The sequence below is a fragment of the Aphelocoma coerulescens genome, chromosome 7 (genome assembly GCF_041296385.1).
Source record: "Aphelocoma coerulescens isolate FSJ_1873_10779 chromosome 7, UR_Acoe_1.0, whole genome shotgun sequence".
NCBI classification, from domain to species: Eukaryota; Metazoa; Chordata; class Aves; order Passeriformes; family Corvidae; genus Aphelocoma; species Aphelocoma coerulescens.
The window spans coordinates 37835947-37852505 of record NC_091021.1 but is presented as its reverse complement, the minus strand read 5'-3'; the positions used below and the strand labels follow the sequence as shown (position 1 = coordinate 37852505).

At 44.4% G+C, this 16559-nt stretch overlaps 1 protein-coding gene and 1 long non-coding RNA gene across 2 annotated transcripts in view; one reads left to right on the top strand and one right to left on the bottom strand.

Moving 5' to 3' along the window:
- Positions 1–16559, bottom strand: part of ACVR2A (activin A receptor type 2A) — a 50514-nt gene that overhangs the window by 4717 nt on the left and 29238 nt on the right. The window contains exons 3-9 of the mRNA XM_069021307.1: positions 14932–15139; positions 13004–13113; positions 11566–11720; positions 2289–2432; positions 1473–1616; positions 629–774; positions 18–132 (exon numbers count right to left, since the gene is read on the bottom strand). Coding sequence (XP_068877408.1) covers positions 18–132; positions 629–774; positions 1473–1616; positions 2289–2432; positions 11566–11720; positions 13004–13113; positions 14932–15139 — 1022 coding nt within the window. The remainder of the gene's footprint in view (positions 1–17; positions 133–628; positions 775–1472; positions 1617–2288; positions 2433–11565; positions 11721–13003; positions 13114–14931; positions 15140–16559) is intronic.
- Positions 11915–12993, top strand: LOC138113232 (uncharacterized). Its single transcript, XR_011152058.1, has 3 exons — positions 11915–12120; positions 12525–12727; positions 12834–12993. It is a non-coding gene; the product is annotated as an uncharacterized lncRNA (long non-coding RNA).

The following is a 16559-nucleotide window of genomic DNA, read 5'->3' as shown; positions in this document are numbered from 1 at the left end:
AATAAACCAGGACTTACCTGTCCATGGGTGTCTCCTGCAGACTTTCCAGCCTCAAACTTTAAAGCTAGACCAAAATCAGCAATACAAGCTGTGAGGTTGTTTTTCAGCAGCACATTCTTGCTTTTAATGTCCCTTTCAAGTTCAAGAAAAAAAACACAAATTAGAGATCTAGAACATGGAATACAGATAAAACTAAGGAAAAAGGGATAGCATAAAACAAGGAACATTATGGTATGAAAGGCAAGAACATGATAAAGAAGTAGATAAATTAAACAACAAAATAATAAAACCTTGCAGACCTTTATCCTTATTGGAATAAATGAGACAGCAGTTGGAACTGTAATTTTCTGCTTGTTTTAAAAATAAACACAGATGTATGATGGATATATGGAGATATGGATATGGATGATGCAAGTGGGATACAGAGATGGAATGAAAATGTTTTAATCCAAGTGTGCAGTGAGTGAGTCTTGTTTAAATAGCAGGAAACAAAACCCTTGGAAAAATGCATCGTGCTGGCTCCTAACACGGAGACACGGAATTCCTGCAGGAACGGAAGGTGATGGGCTGCATGCAGGATTCCCACGTGTCCCCATTTCCCAGGCAGCTGCCATTCCCAGGGCGGTACCTGTGGGAGATGGCCGGCTTGTGGCCGTCCTTGAGCCCCGGGATGTCCTCGTGCAGGTAGGCCAGGCCACGGGCCATGGTCTGGGCGATGTGGCACAGCTCGTTCCACGACACCACGTTGGCCTTCAGGAAATCCGTCAGGGACCCCTGCAGCAAAGCAGTCACACGCCCAGCTCAGTGTCACTCACCCAGGGAAAAGCTGCAATTCCTGCTGAGCTGGGGGAACATCTGTAGGACCTCTGACTGTCCTTCCCCATGGACCAACAGCAGTTTCAGAGTGAAACACACTCTGAATAAACAGAGATGAAATCATTCAACACCCCAGTTTCAGAGTGAAATACGCACTGAACAGATCTAAAGAGATCAAAATTATTCAACATAAAACTGCACATATTCTTAATTAATCATATTTGTGTTTCTTCCTGTTGCTGTCACAATAGAATCAATCTGTATCACTTCATTTTTATTTTTCATTCCAATCAACCAACAAGAGTGGACCAAAAATAACCTCCCCCAATCTCTGCAAGATGGGAGGTTATTTATTTCAGGCAGGTTTAGATGGGGGATATTCAAAAAGACATATTCTAAAAAGCCAAAAAAAGGTAGAATTAATTTTTGATTGTTTCCCAAACAACTCCTCTATCAGTAAAACCTGACAGCTTCCTCAGCTGTCTGAAAATGAACTGAACCAAACTCACACCCAGTGAAAAGCGAGCAGCTAAGTGCAAACTACTTTCAATTTTCTTCCTTATCTGCCTCAACTCCACATGTGTGACACTCTTCTAGGGCTGTTCTGCCCCTGCCTCACTCAGGAGAGCCCCGAGCCCACGGAGGGGCAGCCCCACCTTCTCGTGGAAGGCGGTGATGAGCCACAGGTCGACGTCAATGCTGGAGCCGCGCTTCTCGGCGCCGATGAACTGCAGGATGTTGTCGTGCTTCATCCCAGGCAGGCTGTAGATCTCATACTCGTTCTGCCACGACTGCTTGTCCTGCAAACACAACAGCACAACCCCAGTTACGCACCAGGAACGGGATACCAGGGGCTGGCCCTGAGGGGAGTTTGCTCCCAGCATTTGGAAAAGGTCTATCAAAAAATACAGGGAATTCCTGCTGCAAGAACAAGAGCCTGCAGTGTTTAGTCACCACCAGGAAACACCAGCACATTCCTGCACCTCGAGTGGCAGGGGGTGCTTTAATGAATGTAAAACCCATCCCAGCATCACCATTCAGCATCACTCTGTGTTCTCAAAATTCTTCAATCCATTTAATCCAAGCCACGGCTTTCCGAGGGCACTTGCTGGGCAATAAGTGTTATGGCACTTAATTGAGGCAGGTTTAATTGGAACAATCTCTTTAGGGTTTGCATTTCAGGACATTCCTTCGAAGTACAATTTAATTTGATTATTAACTGGTCAAGAAGTGGGTGAGAGCTGCTTAAAACTACGGATGCTGAATGATTTTATGACTAGAAACACACACTCCACGGGGTTTATGCTTCAATAATGTGTTTACTGCAGTAAAATACTTCTTTTAAATCACTAAAACTCTTCCTGCATCTTTTACACCTCAAGGACGTTTCCATTTGGATTTACAGAATTATTGGGCCAATAAAAGCTGCTTTAATGTGAGGAACAACCCAGGACCCCAAGAGTTCTGCTCACCTGGATGGGGAATATTTTGACTGCAACGTATTCATTGAGCAGCTGAGCTTTCCACACACACCCAAATCTCCCCCTGGCTTTGATCTCCAGGAGCTGCAGCGGCTTCAGACCCATCAACGGAGATGGTGGGGGAGGCCCAGGATCCTGCAATCAGGTGAGACCATTAATTAATGCTGCTGTTGTTAATGGCATTAATTCATGTCATCCCTGACAGCACTACAGATAAAGGATTGTAAATGGGGAAATCCTGGGATCACCCAGCCAAACCCCACTGCAGCAATTCCCCAAACATCCAGGCACAAAGCCGAGGAAATGGGATTGTGAAACATGCTCAGGAGGGATGTGCCAGAGGGAGCAGCTCCACAGGGATGGGATACACCCGGATAACCAGGTGGGACAGCACAGCAGGAACCAAGGAATGACGTGATCAGCTGGGAAAGCAGAGCAGAAATTAAAGAAGAATATACTCGGGTGGGAAAGCACAGCAGAAATTAAGGAATAGTCTAATCAGGTGGGAAAACACAGCAGAAATTAAGGAATAATGTGACCAGGTGGGAAAGCACAGCAGAAATTAAGGAATAATGTGAACAGGTGGGAAAGCACGGCAGAAATTAAGGAATAATGGAATCAGGTGGGAAGAAAGCACAGCAGAAATTAAGGAATATTGTAACCAGGTGGGGAAGCACAGCAGAAATTAAGGAACAAAGATAATCAAGCTTTACTTGTTACATTTGTTAAGAGCTGGAATTGCAATGAGCTCCTTGGATTCATTTAAGGTTTTCTGTGTTTATCTGATGTGTGGGACCTTTGAACCCTGCGGATCCACGTGTGGGGATCAGCCCCTCCTGCCCCACTCCCACTGCTCCCCACTTTGCCAGTGTGTTCCTGAGATCCCAGCACCGGGCTGGACCCAGGAGGGAGCTGCAGTTACACTGCAGAGGTGATCTTGTCCTGTCCTGCAGGACTGGTACAACTGGAGGTGAGACGGAGCCTCCCCAGGGCTCTGTATCCACATCCCATTTCCATATCCCATTTCCATATCCCCACACTACAGCCTGGGACCATTCCCCTTCCTGGGAAAGGGGAGGGGACAGTTTATTGCACACCCTGTAGCTGCTGTATCACATCATCTGGACAGAACGAGCAGATTCTCAGTTTTATTGCCAAAGCTCTGCTTCCTTCTGGGCTGGCCCTTTCCCTCCAGGTGGGATCAGCTCATCCCTCTATAAAAACCCCAACAACCAACCCCAAAGTTTTCAAAAAGCCTCCAAAAGACCTCCTTGGCTCCTCTATTTTCCCCACAGAGCCCCTGTAAAGCTGTTTTCAAGAGAATGAAAACCACCAGAGGAGTTGCTTCAACAAGAAAGAGGAGAGCACTCAATAAAGAGTTAAATACTTGAGCACTTCCATCAAAACCATAAAATCCTGGGCAGGTTAAAGACATATTTTGTGACAAACTGTGGGGTTAAGAATCCTTAATAGGGGGAGAATGGAGACAAGTGCTGAGAACACAAGTCCTGAGTAGTTTCAGTGCAGGAACAAACATCCACTCGCTGCTTTCTTACACAACAACAAATAAATTAAAAAGAACAAGTTTCAGAGGAAGATTCAGAGCAGAGTAACCTCATTGCATAAATTAATAACTAGAAAAAGAATATAAATAACATTTGAAATTCAAATTAGAAACACACTGCAACACTGTCCCCAAAAAAGGAGGAAATCCTTTTGTCAATGTGACAGTGACAGGCGCTTGAAGTTGTGACATCAACATTTGCAGCACAGAAAATGAAGTTTGAGAGTGAAGATTTCCCTCCCTTGGTGCCTTTCATTCCCTGCCAGAGCTCTCTTGGAATATTCCAGGCACCAGGGAAAGCAGTGCCCTCAATTTGTAAAATACAAACTGTACTAAACAAAGATTTGTAAATGCAGTTTGTCGTTGTTAGAAGAGGAAGTGGGAACGAGATGCTCCAATTTATCCCCCAAAGTCAACCCTGATTTAATGAACTGTTCAAGTTCAGAACCTCCCGCCTTGTCTAAACCAGAGAAATTTGTGGGAAATAACCCCAAATCCCCCTTTGCTCCAGTGGCTTGGATTCCCCTTCCTTCCCACACTCTCCTCCCAAGAAACTGCTGGGATTTGGAAGCACCTGGTGCCTGAATTCTTCCCCAACCATCAGGAAAATCAAAACCTCCAAGTTCCAGCATCTCTGCCAGGAGCTGGAAGTGAAAGTGACAGTGAAACCTGGTGCTTCCCAATTCCCCAGTAGACCACAACCCTTCCCATACACCAAATTCCCTATTTCCAAGAAATCCCTGGCTCTCCACACCACCTTCCCAGCACCTGCCACAGCCCCTCCTGCGGTTCCTGCACCTTTCCCTTTCCTGGGAAGACATTTCTGGGAGCCAAAATTTCTGTTGTTGCTGAGACAGCACCACCCGCCCACAGCCCAACCCAAACAAATCCCAATTCCAAGTGGGAAGCAGAATTCCTGCTGTTAACACAACTAGAAAGAAAAGTTTTCCTTTTTTTCTGGCCTGATTTTTTCTGAACACCTTGCTTAAAATCTAACTCCAAACTCTGCAGCTCCAGGGACTATTTTTACATGGATGCATTCCCTGACAATATTTCCAACTCGCTCTGCTCCAAGGAAAAATGTTTAACGTTCCAGAGGCCCCGTTATTCCCGTGTGGCTTTGGGGCTGATCTCTGTGGCGCCGAGGCCAGAATGCCAGCAGGGATGGCAGGGGGATAAATTGGGCTCCCAGATTTCCAGCTGTCAAAAAATCCAGGGCCCAATTCCCTGTTCCTGCTCCTTCCCTCAGACTGAGTCATACAGGGAAAATATTCCTTAAGGAAGGGTCACTTCCAGGAATGGGGTTCCTCAAGGGTCCTCAAAAATGGGTCTTGAGATCAGAGAGCAGCTCAACAAATGTGGAACTCAAATCCATTAAAAGCAGCTCCTTGGAGGCAGGACCCTGCATCCCTGACTGGGATAAGGGAGTCAAACATGGAATAGAGATCCAAGGAACTCTGGAAACTCTTCACAGAGGCACAGTCAGGAAAATATTCAAATTTTAAGACATTTAAACCATTTGATTTTCTTCTAAACTGTGTTTCCAAGGTATTTCAGGTATTAATTAGAGAACTTTAACGATGACAGAAATTGAGCATTTCTATTACACCTCAAATCTTGATGTTTTCAATATTCCATTGAAAAGCTGAGCAGGAATGCCCCAGTTTGTGAATTAAGGGGTCCCAGGGACTTGGAATTAAATACAAATAAAAATAACACCGGGTCAGTGGGAAAGATGAAGTAGAGACTGAGCAGTGAAGGAGTACGTTCATTTTTCTCCAGATGATCCATTTTTGTGAGTTCCTGCACCACACAAAATGCCAGGATCAGCAGGTGGAGACCACACAGCTCCAGTAGGTGTTTCCAGGTGGGAGATGGGAATGGAGACCCAACGACAGGGCACAGGGGGGTGGGATGCACCCTTGGCTTCCAGGGAAAGCCCCGTGCTGGGGCGATGGATCCCCCTGGCCGTGTCCCTGTGTTCCAGGATCAATCCCAGATTGCAGGTACTGACCCCACCAGCCACAGGAGCTCCAGGGAATTTTAGGAGATCCATGAACCCCAGGCTAAAGCTGCATTTTTAAACCACACATGTTGACAGATGGCTCATCCAAAACACTGAGAAATCACAATTCCGACCAAACAACGTCTCCCACATCCCCAGAAAGCCCCAGAGCCAGGAACAAACATCCTCTTACCTCAATCATTATATGAAAGGCGTGCTTGCAGAGAGGGAAAAAACACAGGCAAGAGAAATTACTATTTACACCAGGAATGGGATGCAAAAACAACTTAGAGGAGACAAAGTCAATTATTTGTGAGTTAGTGACAGAAATATTCACAGGGACAGCAAAACTTCTTGTACCAGTAACATCATTTAAAACAACAATCAAAGAAATCCAGCATTGTTAGCCAAGAAAAATGGGGAAAACAGGATTACTATATAGGCAATTAACTGAATTATTTTATAATTACATCAAGAAATGTCCACTGCAGGTGTATAGAGCCGTATGGAACTTCCAAACATGAAATTCCAAACCCCCGGGATGCAAACTCATTCCCTGCAGTGCTCCCCGCTGCCCGCGAGGGGGCAGCGCCGCACCGGTGAAATTCCCCTCCCTGGCGCTGGCCGGGAACGGGAAACTTCCAATGGCCCAGCTGGAATCCAACTTCATCAACGAACGGCACCACGGATTTGGGCTCCATCACTGAGCCTGATCGGTAATTCTGTAAATAACAGGGGGAACTCGAACACTCCGCACCCAGCAGACACAAAGAGTGAGATCAATCACAATATTAAAGATTCCTTCAAACAATCCCAGGAAGAGTTTACAGACCGTGGAACAAAATCCAGGCTAAGCCCATGTTCCAGGATTTCCATGACCCCCTTGTTTGTGCTGCTTTCATCGCTTTTGCTGAACAACCTCGGTGTCACCCCAGCAGAGACACAGAGATGCCTCCGTTCCTCCTCCTGCACTTTGGGCTGGGAGGCCCTGGCATTCCCAGAGCAGCTGTGGCTGCCCCTGGATCCCTGGCAGTGCCCAAGGCCAGGGTGGACATTGGGGCTTGGAGCAGCCTGGGTACAATGGGAGGTGTCCCTGCCCATGGCAGGGGTGGCACTGGATGAGTTTCAAGTTCCAGTCGAACCCAAACATTCCAGGATTCTGTGACTCACCTGAGCCATGTCCTCTGTCCTTTATACCTGGATGGGCTGGATGTGGGAAGAGCAGGGAATTCAAGCCCCTGTCTCCAGCTGCGATCCCTTTCTCCCCCTCTGCCTTCACACCCTCAGGGTGCTCTGGAGCACGGGGCCAACCCAAGCCTCTCCCTGTGCCTGGAGAGTTCCAAGCACACACTTCCCTTTCTCCAAATAATTAATGCCAGAGGGGCTGGAGGATTCCTTGGAGAATGGAGTCATAAATCCTGTACCAGAGCTTGGAGCACTGGGATCCACCAGGATCTCCTCCACCATTGGCCAGCGCAGCTCCGGAGCGGAGAAAAATCCACCCCAAGAGGCTGCAAGTCCTTTTTTCCAGGCCTATTCATTATTAAAGTTCTCCAGCTCCTGAGAATTATGGAAATTCCTCAGCAAGAAGCAGAAATATGTATGAATTCAACCTTTGTGCTCTGACCATAATGAGAAACTGCAAAAATGAAGCTCTGAGAAACGAGTCCTCTCCCAAACCTCTCACTCCTCCCTCGAGGGATCAGCTTCCCCCAAACAATGATAAATTCCACACACATGGAAATTTTAAAAAGATGTATTTATGCTCATTAACACCTCTGGATTATAAACCAACGTCCTCCCCTTCAGCCCACAGAGCATCACCTCAGGCTCCCAGCAGAAATCCAAAGGGCACTGGTTTAAGGGCATCGGGCTACAAAAGAAATGCAAATCTGAGATTCATGTCAGGAATTAACTCTGACAAACAAAAACTGGGAGCAGTCAACCCCCCTGAAAACCCCTATCACCCCCACAAAGGTACATAAACACACTCACTGCTGTTTATGCTGCCCGAAAACCAACTCTAATGGGTTTATTACAATAGTTGTAACCAATTAGACCAATAAAACCCCTAAGCACTGCGGGTTTTCCCCAATATCTGGGCTACCCACAACCATACTCTGAACTGTAAAAGCTGCTTTTGGGTATTTTCACACAAATTCTTCCCTCTGTTACAGATTTGAACTTGTACCAGCCCAAGGATTCTATTAGGAAAAAAAAAGGACCCCCAGTTTCAAGCTCCTCACCCAGTGCACATTCACGACTCCTGATCTGCAATAACTTTCCAATGTCTTTTCCCACTTCCCTATAAGCACCTGGCTTCTCCCTGTGTGTATTTTTCAAGTAACCATTAATCTTCCCAGGTTTGGATTCAATCCTTCTAAAAACACCTCTCCCTTGCACTTTTCCAGTGTTGAAACGTAAAAACAACAAGAAAAAAAATCTGGCTTTTGGAAGGCCAAAATGGGCAAAATCTGAGCAATTGATTTAATTCCTTCATTCTTCAGCAGGAAACTGGGATTTTCTCAGTATGGAAAGATTATCCCAGAAATTTCAAGTGCACCAGGTAGGTTTAGGAATTCCTGTGCTCAGTGATTAAAACCCTGATTCATCTTTGACCCCAGAAAATGCAACCATTTCAGAAGAAATCCCCAAATTAAGTCATGAAGACCAGAAGTGAATCTGCAAAGCCTTTTCTCAAGCCTCTCAACACAATTCTCATTTCAAAACCAACCCAAAGCAAAAAAGCAACTGTGATGCAGTGAAACCTTGCCAAGCTGGGCACCCAGGGAAGTACAAGAGGTTAAAGATTCCCTGCTCGGTGGGGCGGACACAGGGGGAGCGGCCAAAGCCCGAGTGGGGCCGGCGGCAGCTCCGTGTGCAGGGTGACAGTGGCACCCATCAGCTGCCAGGGTGGGAACAGCCCCTTGGAATCTGCACTGACAGCTCTGGCCCCAGCTCAAGGCATGTCAGGAAGAAGGGAGCAGCTCCCTGCCATCCACACTCCAGTTTTATGGGGAATGTCTGGGGAAAAACCTGGATCACACCTCATTCCAGACCACAGGGTTCCATTGCCAGGGTCCCCCAGTGACAGTGAGCCAGGTCACAGCAACTCCTTCTGCAGAAAACTGCACACACTCAAATATTTAAAATACCAACCCAATTCTTTTGATAAATTTTATCAGCTGATGAGTTTATGTTTGCTAAATCAAATAGAAATAAGGAGACAGAACAGTTCTTAAGTGTTTTCCATACACACAGATGTATTCAGCAAACATGGATTTGTTAATAACTCATTTGAGAACACAGATAGTGACAGATTTGATGGAATTTGACAGCTTTCACTGGATAGTTCCCCACACAGCAGTGAGGCACAGTGAGCAGCACAAACAAGCCAAGACTAATTGTCCTTTATGTCTCGTTACAGGTTCAAACATTTCTTACAGGTTGTTTCTTGCTTCTTTTCTTTTCAAATATTCCAAATTATTTCTTTCCCTTTTGCTCTCTGATTTTTTATCACCACTTCTATTCTTTTTCATTTATCACTTCTAATTCTTTCACCATTTCTCATTCTTCAGCGTTTCCTCATTTTTATCTTTTGCTCATTCCTCATCCATCCTTTCATTTTTTTACTGGAAGTTTGGTACCAGGGCAGCAGCTTGGTACTCCCATTGTTTCTGGGAATAAACCAAGGAAAAGCAGATAACCTTTATTTGTATCTGACATGGAGCAATCCCTGTTTTTCCTGCTGTACATCTGACCTGTCCATTCTACCACTGCTGTACAAAGATTTAAACCAAATCCATTTGCCTGCAAACTCCACTCATGCCCCGATTATTAAATATACCATTAACAGATTAATTGCAGAAATATTTCAGTGTTTATTCGTGGTTATAAAGTTCCCAATGGTTTCCCTCCTTCCCTGTCTCCTGTTCCAACCAGCTGTAATCAAATTTAAAGTGGGAACCACTGCTCTGCTGCATATGGGAGAGTGTTTATACACTGGATTTACATAATAATTCCGGGTAGTTTTTCAGGCAGAAGTGGCTTTTCCTGACTTTCCACATGAGCCTTGATGCCTGTTCACCACAAGATAGGAAAATGTTGTTGCCCACAAGCACCAAGGAGCACTTATCCCAAAGATACAATCTGAGCATGAACACCCCAGCTGATTACCCTATTTATTAAAAATTTAGGTGTCCATCCTGCTCCAAACACAGCCCATGCAAGGAAAAAACTGCAGCAAAAGGAGGGAGAATCAGAGTTTGAGTTCTTGATACCCCTCATGTCTTTAACATTCACTTGCTTTTTCTATGGCTTTATCCATGACTTAATTTCTTGACGAAGACAATCCCACACTGGAATTATCCCCACGATTAGCAGTTATGAATTTGATCTCCCAGCAAAGACCATTGGGTTGATGTAAAGTCCCAAATCCATAAAATGGGAGCTGGATGAACTAATTATGCTGACAGATTGCAGGGAGTCTGAGGAGCTGCAATCCTCTCCGCAAGGACAGCAAACAGACTTTTTTCCTCTAAATTATGTTCTTTTCATTTGGCAACAACATATGTCCACTGCCTCTCCCCAAATTCCTCTTATCTATTACTGCGAAACTGAAACCAAAACACTTGAGTTATCAACCCCAGGCAATCCTGCTTCCTGCAGCACCCTCCAGTCAAGCAGCAGCACTGAAAATATCCCAGGAGCTGGGAGCACGGAGCACACACAGATCAATCCTTGGCAATCCTACCCAAAAGAACAGGAGTTTCAATTTTAATCATAAAAAATGTCACTGTAGGACAGGTCACATATTCTGGTCACTGAGCTGAGTTAGAAGCTCAATTCCTACTGCAAAAATCCAAATTACTTCTCTATTTCCACAACTACATTTTCTCCATCCTTTCTGCTTTGGTCTCTAGAATTTCATGTTTTAACTCTTTCCATAAAAGCCTCCTAATCTCAGCTGGATCTCCAGACATAACTGAAGGAAGAGGAATTCCAGGATTAGCACAAATTACAGCTCCAGGATCAGCTGGAGCCTCCCAACAGCAGGAGCTCCACACACAGAGCCACAGGAGATTTGTTTGGATGCAGCAGGTTACACTCAAATGTGGAGCCCACAACCTCATCATCCTTTTGAAATAAAACACCAACACCCCTAAAACTGAAACATTTCAAGACAAAACAGAAAATACATAAACAAGAGGAAGAAGATGACAGGAATCACAATCCTTGATCTGAGCTATGCCCTGGAGTTGTGCTTGAAGATTTTCTGAACATTCCCTTTAACTGCACCTGTATCCCAGTTCCAGGCTTCCTTAAAAACAGCTCATCCTCTATTAGCTACTATTTTCTGTACACCTCAAATGGCCAAGATGAATTGGCAACTCCCTTTTTTGTTCTCAGCCAAGCATTACAGCTCAGCCCTCAGCACCCCTTCACTGTGTCTTTGCCCTCTGTGTTCAGTTTTTCTCCTCCCAAACAAAAAGATGCATAAAAACATGAAGTAGCTGCTGATAGAGTCATCAAAGAATAATTAATAAGGCTGTTTAAGTAAAGCTTAATTCTCTGCTTTAGGGGAGAGCAAGCGTTAGGACCTCGAAACCAGGAGGGCAACAGAGACCAGCCATGAGACAGATCCCCTTCAGGAATGGTTTGGCCCTTAAAAATCCCCAAATCCCACAGCAGGGGCTCACCTGGGTGGGAACAAGCACGGGAGGATAGGCCAGCTTGTGATGTCTGTACATCCAGAAGGAAAAGAGCACGATCACTGCAATTCCCATGATAGGCACCAAGGAATACAGCAAGGTGTTGAACAGAGGTGGCTGCGGTGTAACAGGATTGGAAGTTGCTGAAGGGAAAAAAAAAGGACACAGCTTTTAAGGAACAAAACCAGGCAGTGTTTGAAATGTGCAGCAGCCTGATTTTCTAACAGCTCCTGCCAGCAGCACAGCAGGCTCCCAGTAGCTGATTAGCCAGCACAAACTAACACCTGGTTAAAAGGCAGCACTCTGGAAAGCATGGGAATAGCTCAGATCCCAGATTCACACTTCAGCACGGTGGAATTCTGTGCCTCCAACCCCCACCAGCCTAGAGCAAGCAAGGGGTGTTTGTACTCCCAGGGGATTGCAAGAATGCATCACCTAATGAATGAAAAACAATCCATACTGAGGTTTAGCCTTGCACAGGGCAGAAATAACCTGCCAGCACTTCTGTGCTCTGCTGCTCGGCTGCAAGGAGGAGTTCTCCAGGTGAAGACACTTCCATACAACCTCAAAAAAGGCTCTGGAAAAGCTGGAGCTGCTTCAAAGGGAGCCACAGCCCCCTGGGGCAAGAGAGGGCTCATGAGAGGGAAGAATGTCAATTATTGCCTTAGCAGCATCACTGACAAAAATGACAATAATATCTCCTGGGTCAACAAAGGCTATTTTAATCTCCCAGAAAGTGTTCTTTCATTTCATAAACAACTTCCTCTGGCTATTTGGTACATGAGACATTTGCTGGTTTCAGCTCAGTTATTAACATCACTCAAGTTTTTCAGCAAAGCTTAGATTCCCAACTGGAAGAAGATAGGCAAGAAAAATCAAATCATTTTTTAGCTGCTGTTATTTAAAATAATTATTTGTTACATCTGCCTAATTTGATTATCCTTCAGAACCACGCAATATGCTGAGACTGAAGAACCTGCAAGAGAAGAAATTCTTTCCCCCTTTGAGAGGTTACTGTATCCATTCACAGAGGAATTCAAGGTCCAGCTGGGATAAAGAGGATTTTTTTGAAGAAAAGGAGCATCCCCAGGCTGGCACAGGGATACAGGGATGATTTACACACTTACAGGAGCTTAACCATGCAATTAAGGTAAGATTTGACAGTAACTTCTGTATCTTAAACCAGGCAATTATTTCAGATTATCCTTCCTTCTCACCCTTGGAAAGAGCTGAAGCACCTTTTATTGATTTTATAGGAAAGAACCTCTCCAAGTGGAATAAATGAACTGGCAATTCCTCAGCTCTGCCTGGGAATGCACAGAGCTCTATCAGAACCCTCTGGCAGCAAAGGCAGGCCAGGACTTTTGGGAAAGCCTGATCTCCTGAAGAAGCACCATGTGGAATATTCCCATCAGGAGGAACTTACGCTGCGTGACCTCCATCTCCGGGAAGTAGAAGAAGCGCTCGTTGCACATGTTGCCCTCACAGCAACAGAAAAACACCTCAGGGCTGTCCTTCTTCTCTATGCAATCATTCCTGCAAGAGAAAAGAGTCAAATGGTCATTAATCTCGAGCTGGGTTGTTTTTGTTCCAGAAAAAATATGTGCCCATCTTTAAAATTTCTAAAGTGAACATCATTAAATCACCCAGGATAACAGAGTGTCACAGTAACAGCTAAACCTAATGAAATAAATTAAATTTTGATATTTTATACTGCAATGAAATTTTATTACAAGAGAAACACATTTTTGCTGTTTTTAAGACAAAGTTAAAGAAAACCAGAAAGACACTGAGGAACAGTTCACAATCTAGATTTAAACAGGAAAAACAAGGGATCAAACAGCTGGTGCTTGACCATAAACCCACAGGACAGGGCTGGAGACAAGTGAGAAGGAGAAATTTTAAATTTTATTATACTTGTAGAAAGAAATGACAAAATTTCTACAATCTCCTCTGCCTGCATTATGCTGAGGGACAGGGTTTATTTCACTGAATTAACTGCAGGAAAGGCTTTTTTATTAATACTCTGTTAACAAATAAGCTGAAACTATTCCCATCAAGAAAGAAAAAACAGGCACCAACCAGGAGCCAGCCTAACAGCAGAATTGGAAAAGCCTGAAGAAATACTGAGGGATTTTAAACACAGCTGAACATTGTCAAGGAAGTTTTGGGCTCATCTTCAAAACTCAGGGTTATTCCCTAGAGCCAGCTCTTGCTGTCACCCTGTTCCATGGCTTCCAGGGAACATTTGCTCTTTGATGTCCTTAATCTGCTGCTGTTTGGAGTCACCCCCACGAACTGCCAGAGCAGTAAAACCACCCCACACTCCAAAGATAAGATTTGGGCTGTTTTGGACAAACACAGCTCTGTGTGTGATTAGCACAAGTTACTTAATGAGGACTTACTCTGTTTCCAGCTCTTTCCTTACCATCCTTCCTGCATTTGATTTCTTCTTCCAATTTCTTTTCTTTGCTCAAGGGAGAATTTAATCTCACAATTTTAGGATTTTTTTAAGATTGTGAAACTGAGCTTTAAACTGTCATTAAAGCAGAAAACATCCTGGTGTGGGGGGCAACTTGATTTGGGAGAAAGGACTGCAAGGCTTTCTTCTAACAATTCAACTTTTAAGAAACACAAAGGAAAACTTTTCTAAAATATTGCTGAAATAATTCCTAAATACTTTTTAATGAAGATCCACTGTGGATCCATTTCTTAATTCTCTGTCTTTTCAGAAAATAAATGTTTTGGCCCAATACAACCCAGAAGAGTATTTAAAAAACTGCAACACCATTGCTTAAGAGAGTCATGACCTTTATTCAGTCAGCATCTAACAAACCCCAAGTCCTGCTGTTACTGCTCGTGGGTACTTTCTAGACCATCTGTTAGCAGCAAAATAACAAGGAATTTAGAATATTCTTAGAGCTGCCATTGAGCTTATTAATAAACTGCCAAAATACTTCCATGATTTGGTAAATTGCAGACACAAAGTGCTGACTTTCCAACTCTAAAGACTTTGGAAAAATCAACAAGAGAATTTTGCATCCTGGTTGCAATAATTATATTTGCATTGTTTGGCAATAACAAGGCACTACAGAATCTATTATTAATGGGCTAAAAAAGAATAAATGAAATAAATAGCTGGGTTCTTTTAAGAAGGTAAGACAACTGCAAATAAGACAAAGTACTCACATGAAGCCTGGTCCCTAAATACAAGCATGCATCTAAAAATAAGGTAATTATTCACAGACTCATTTGTCTCAAGCCGTGGTTCCAGAGGGGATGACGTAGAAATTATGGAGAGGCAAAAGAGTTTACAGTGACAAATCAATTTTGAAAATTCCTAGGAAAACTCACCTGTCATAACAATTGATGTCATCCAGCCAGCAGCCTTGCTTCACAATTTCAATTGATCCAGAAATATTCTTCCATGTAGCAAAGCAGTGTCGCCTTTTATCTTTATCACCATAGCAGGGCTCGATCCCACTGCGATTGGTTTTATCCTTTTCCCAGTTAGCGTTGTAGTAGATGCACTCCTGTGTTTCTGATCTGCCCAGGATGGCACCTGGGAGGAATGGGAAGCACAATTAAATGGAATTCTGAAGAATCAGGCATATGAACCAATGCAGGCTGTATAAAAATATCATTTACTGCTTGTACCAATGTGCCCTCTCTCCCCTCTTTTTAATAAAGACAGAAAACACATAAAGTTCAGCAGCATTCCAAGTGTTGAAACATGAAACAAAGATCTTCTGTGAAGTCAAACACTGACTTGCATAACTTAGCAAGATTTGCAGAAATGAAGAACAAGTCGTGGCAATACTTCTCCATGAATAGCAATAGCAGAGAAAATTTAGAATGCTGAGCAGCGAAGATTTAATTAAAATATTTGCCAAACCAGGAGATTTAGCCAGGAAAATTCACCAAAAGGCATTTGTGCTTCTTATCTTGTTACATGAGCCAAAAGAGCAGGGAGTTCATCTCAGAAACCCCCAAAAAAGCCAAGAGGTGTTTGGGGGCAAGGGCATCACAGAATCCAAGAATGGTGTGGGTTGGAAGGGACCTTAAAGTCCATTTAGTGACCATGTAGGAAACCACTCTGGGATTCTGGGATTCTAGTGGAGATAACCTCAGAGTTAATGGGATATAAAGCACCAGTCTGGTTCCTGCAGAGGTGAAGGGTTGTTGGGAAGCAAAAGTGTTAACAAAATACAGGAAGGGAGTAAGAACTGCATTTTATGCCTGTTTTTTATCTTGTCTGACACTGCCCAGAGTGTGCCATCAATCTTCATGGAAGCTCCACCATTTAACTTGTATTAAACTCGTGGAGAAACAGAGAGGGAGTTGAGGAGGTGGAGGATCAGAGGATCCACTGAGGCAGGGCCAGGAGGATGCCAAAGCACTTTGCCTGTATTTATCTATACATTTAATATTTTTAAGACATTACACAGCACCCTGAAGATCAGACTGGAAGAGAAAAGGTCTCCCACAGCAGATTTTTATGTATGTACTTGCATCACCTCCTTTCTCCACATTTATCCACAATAAATGTGACCCAGCAACCATTCCCGCCCATTCCTGAGGATAACAAGGATTATTCCCATCTGAGCCTTGCTGCAGCCCTGGGAGAGCTGAGCCAGCACTGCCCATACTGAGCATCCCCCATTGCTCCTTCCCAAAGTCCTGCCTCTGACGCATTCCCAAAATAGGCCGAGGCCGCCGCTTCTGTGCTTTGGGCAGGAGGCTGGCGGATCAATGGGAGAGGGGCAGGAGCCAGCTGGGAACGCTGCGAGGTGCAGCCTGGGAACCATTATATTCCTTGTGCTGCCACGGCCTGACCTTTACAACTCTCAGCTATGGCAAGAAACAGATGAGGCAACAGATTGAACAATTTGGTTCTGTCAGTGCAATAAAGCAGAAGTCCTGGATTTCTCTCACACGTGCCATTGCTTTTCTCCCGCTGCCAAGCCGAGCTTTGAAGGACC